Source organism: Sitodiplosis mosellana, unplaced genomic scaffold (assembly GCF_009176505.1).
Source record: "Sitodiplosis mosellana isolate CC-2019 unplaced genomic scaffold, AAFC_SMos_1.0 Smas_scaffold_3184, whole genome shotgun sequence".
In the NCBI taxonomy this organism is placed as follows: Eukaryota; Metazoa; Arthropoda; class Insecta; order Diptera; family Cecidomyiidae; genus Sitodiplosis; species Sitodiplosis mosellana.
The window spans coordinates 1-1,221 of NW_022598426.1; the positions used below are offsets into that span (position 1 = coordinate 1).

General features: G+C 37.1%; 1 protein-coding gene across 1 annotated transcript in view; it reads right to left on the reverse strand.

Annotated features, from left to right (window-relative positions):
* Positions 1 to 13: 13 nt before the first annotated feature.
* LOC129571718 (uncharacterized) overlaps positions 14 to 1,221 on the reverse strand; it is a gene marked incomplete at its 3' end in the record, with an annotated part of 2,765 nt that continues 1,557 nt past the window's right edge. Inside the window, exons 2-4 of the mRNA XM_055451547.1 lie at positions 830 to 902; positions 605 to 760; positions 14 to 523 (exon numbers count right to left, since the gene is read on the reverse strand). Coding sequence (XP_055307522.1) covers positions 14 to 523; positions 605 to 760; positions 830 to 868 — 705 coding nt within the window. The remainder of the gene's footprint in view (positions 524 to 604; positions 761 to 829; positions 903 to 1,221) is intronic.

The window sequence follows — 1,221 nt, forward strand, 5'->3', positions numbered from 1 at the left end:
AATCCAGAACTACCATTTCTTGATTATTTGATGGCAAAAACACCCTAATGCCCAGGGAAGCAGTAAACAGCTCTTGAAGCATCTCTTTATTTTTTTGAGCGTGCTTCAAGCCTTCAATGAACTCATCCTCTTTCTTATTCTTCAATGAGAATAGCAGACGAATGAAATCCCATTCTTCGTTGATCTGAATATTATTTGGCAATTTTAAGTTTCTCAAAATCACTTCTTGATTGGCAATGTTCAGGTGTGGATTCTTTAGGATAAGCTCAATTGGAGTTCTATCTTGCCAGTCAGGCAACTCCGCGCTGGCGCCACTTTGAATCAGCAGTTTGACACACGGCAAGATGTTTGGAAAACTATCATCGGTTATTTGTTCAGTAAGGACATGTAATGGCGTCAATTTAAAAGAAGAATAAACTGCATCCACATCAACACTTGGATATTTTAGCAGAGCGGCTACATTCTCTTCGCAATACGATTCGGCAACAAAAATAATTGGTCGTTTATGGACTTCGCCGTTCAACTGGAAAAGAATCGCATAAATTTGTTTAGTTCAAATAATTAAATTATGCAATCGAACTTGTGAAAACAATGACATATTTACATCACAGCCGGCTGAAATACACTCGTCAATAAATTGGGCACTGCCTGGCGTTCTGCACGCCACTTCAAATATTTTACGTTTTTCAGCTTCTGACACTGAATTCAGTGCATTGCGGAATGAGTTTATATCACCACGATATATTGCGTTCATTAGAATCTGGTGAATTGAAGAAAAAAGTTCTTGTATAAGAGTTGAATTTTACCATAAACTCAATGGCTAACTCACATTATAGTCACCAGTGCATATCAACGGAATCCCTGCCATTTTTCAAGTTTAAGATTCCTGCTATGTATCACAGCTGTAAAGAATTTTAATTAAATAATTGAAATCTACATATGTGTATATTTAATCAGAACGCAGCTTAGGTAGATTTGAGTAGTTTGGAGCGAAAATGTAATACAGAAAAGTTACGCGGAGAAATGTCAAATGAAAAGAGATAGCTATATAGTTCACTACACTATACTTACTATATAGCTATCTCTTTTCCGCTCATTCATCATCGACATTTTCCGCGCAACTTTTCTGTATTACATTTTCGCTCCAAACTACTCATTCATCCCTCTTTCTCTTTCTCTCTCTCTCTCTCTCTCTCTCTCTCTCTCTCTCTCTCTCTCTCT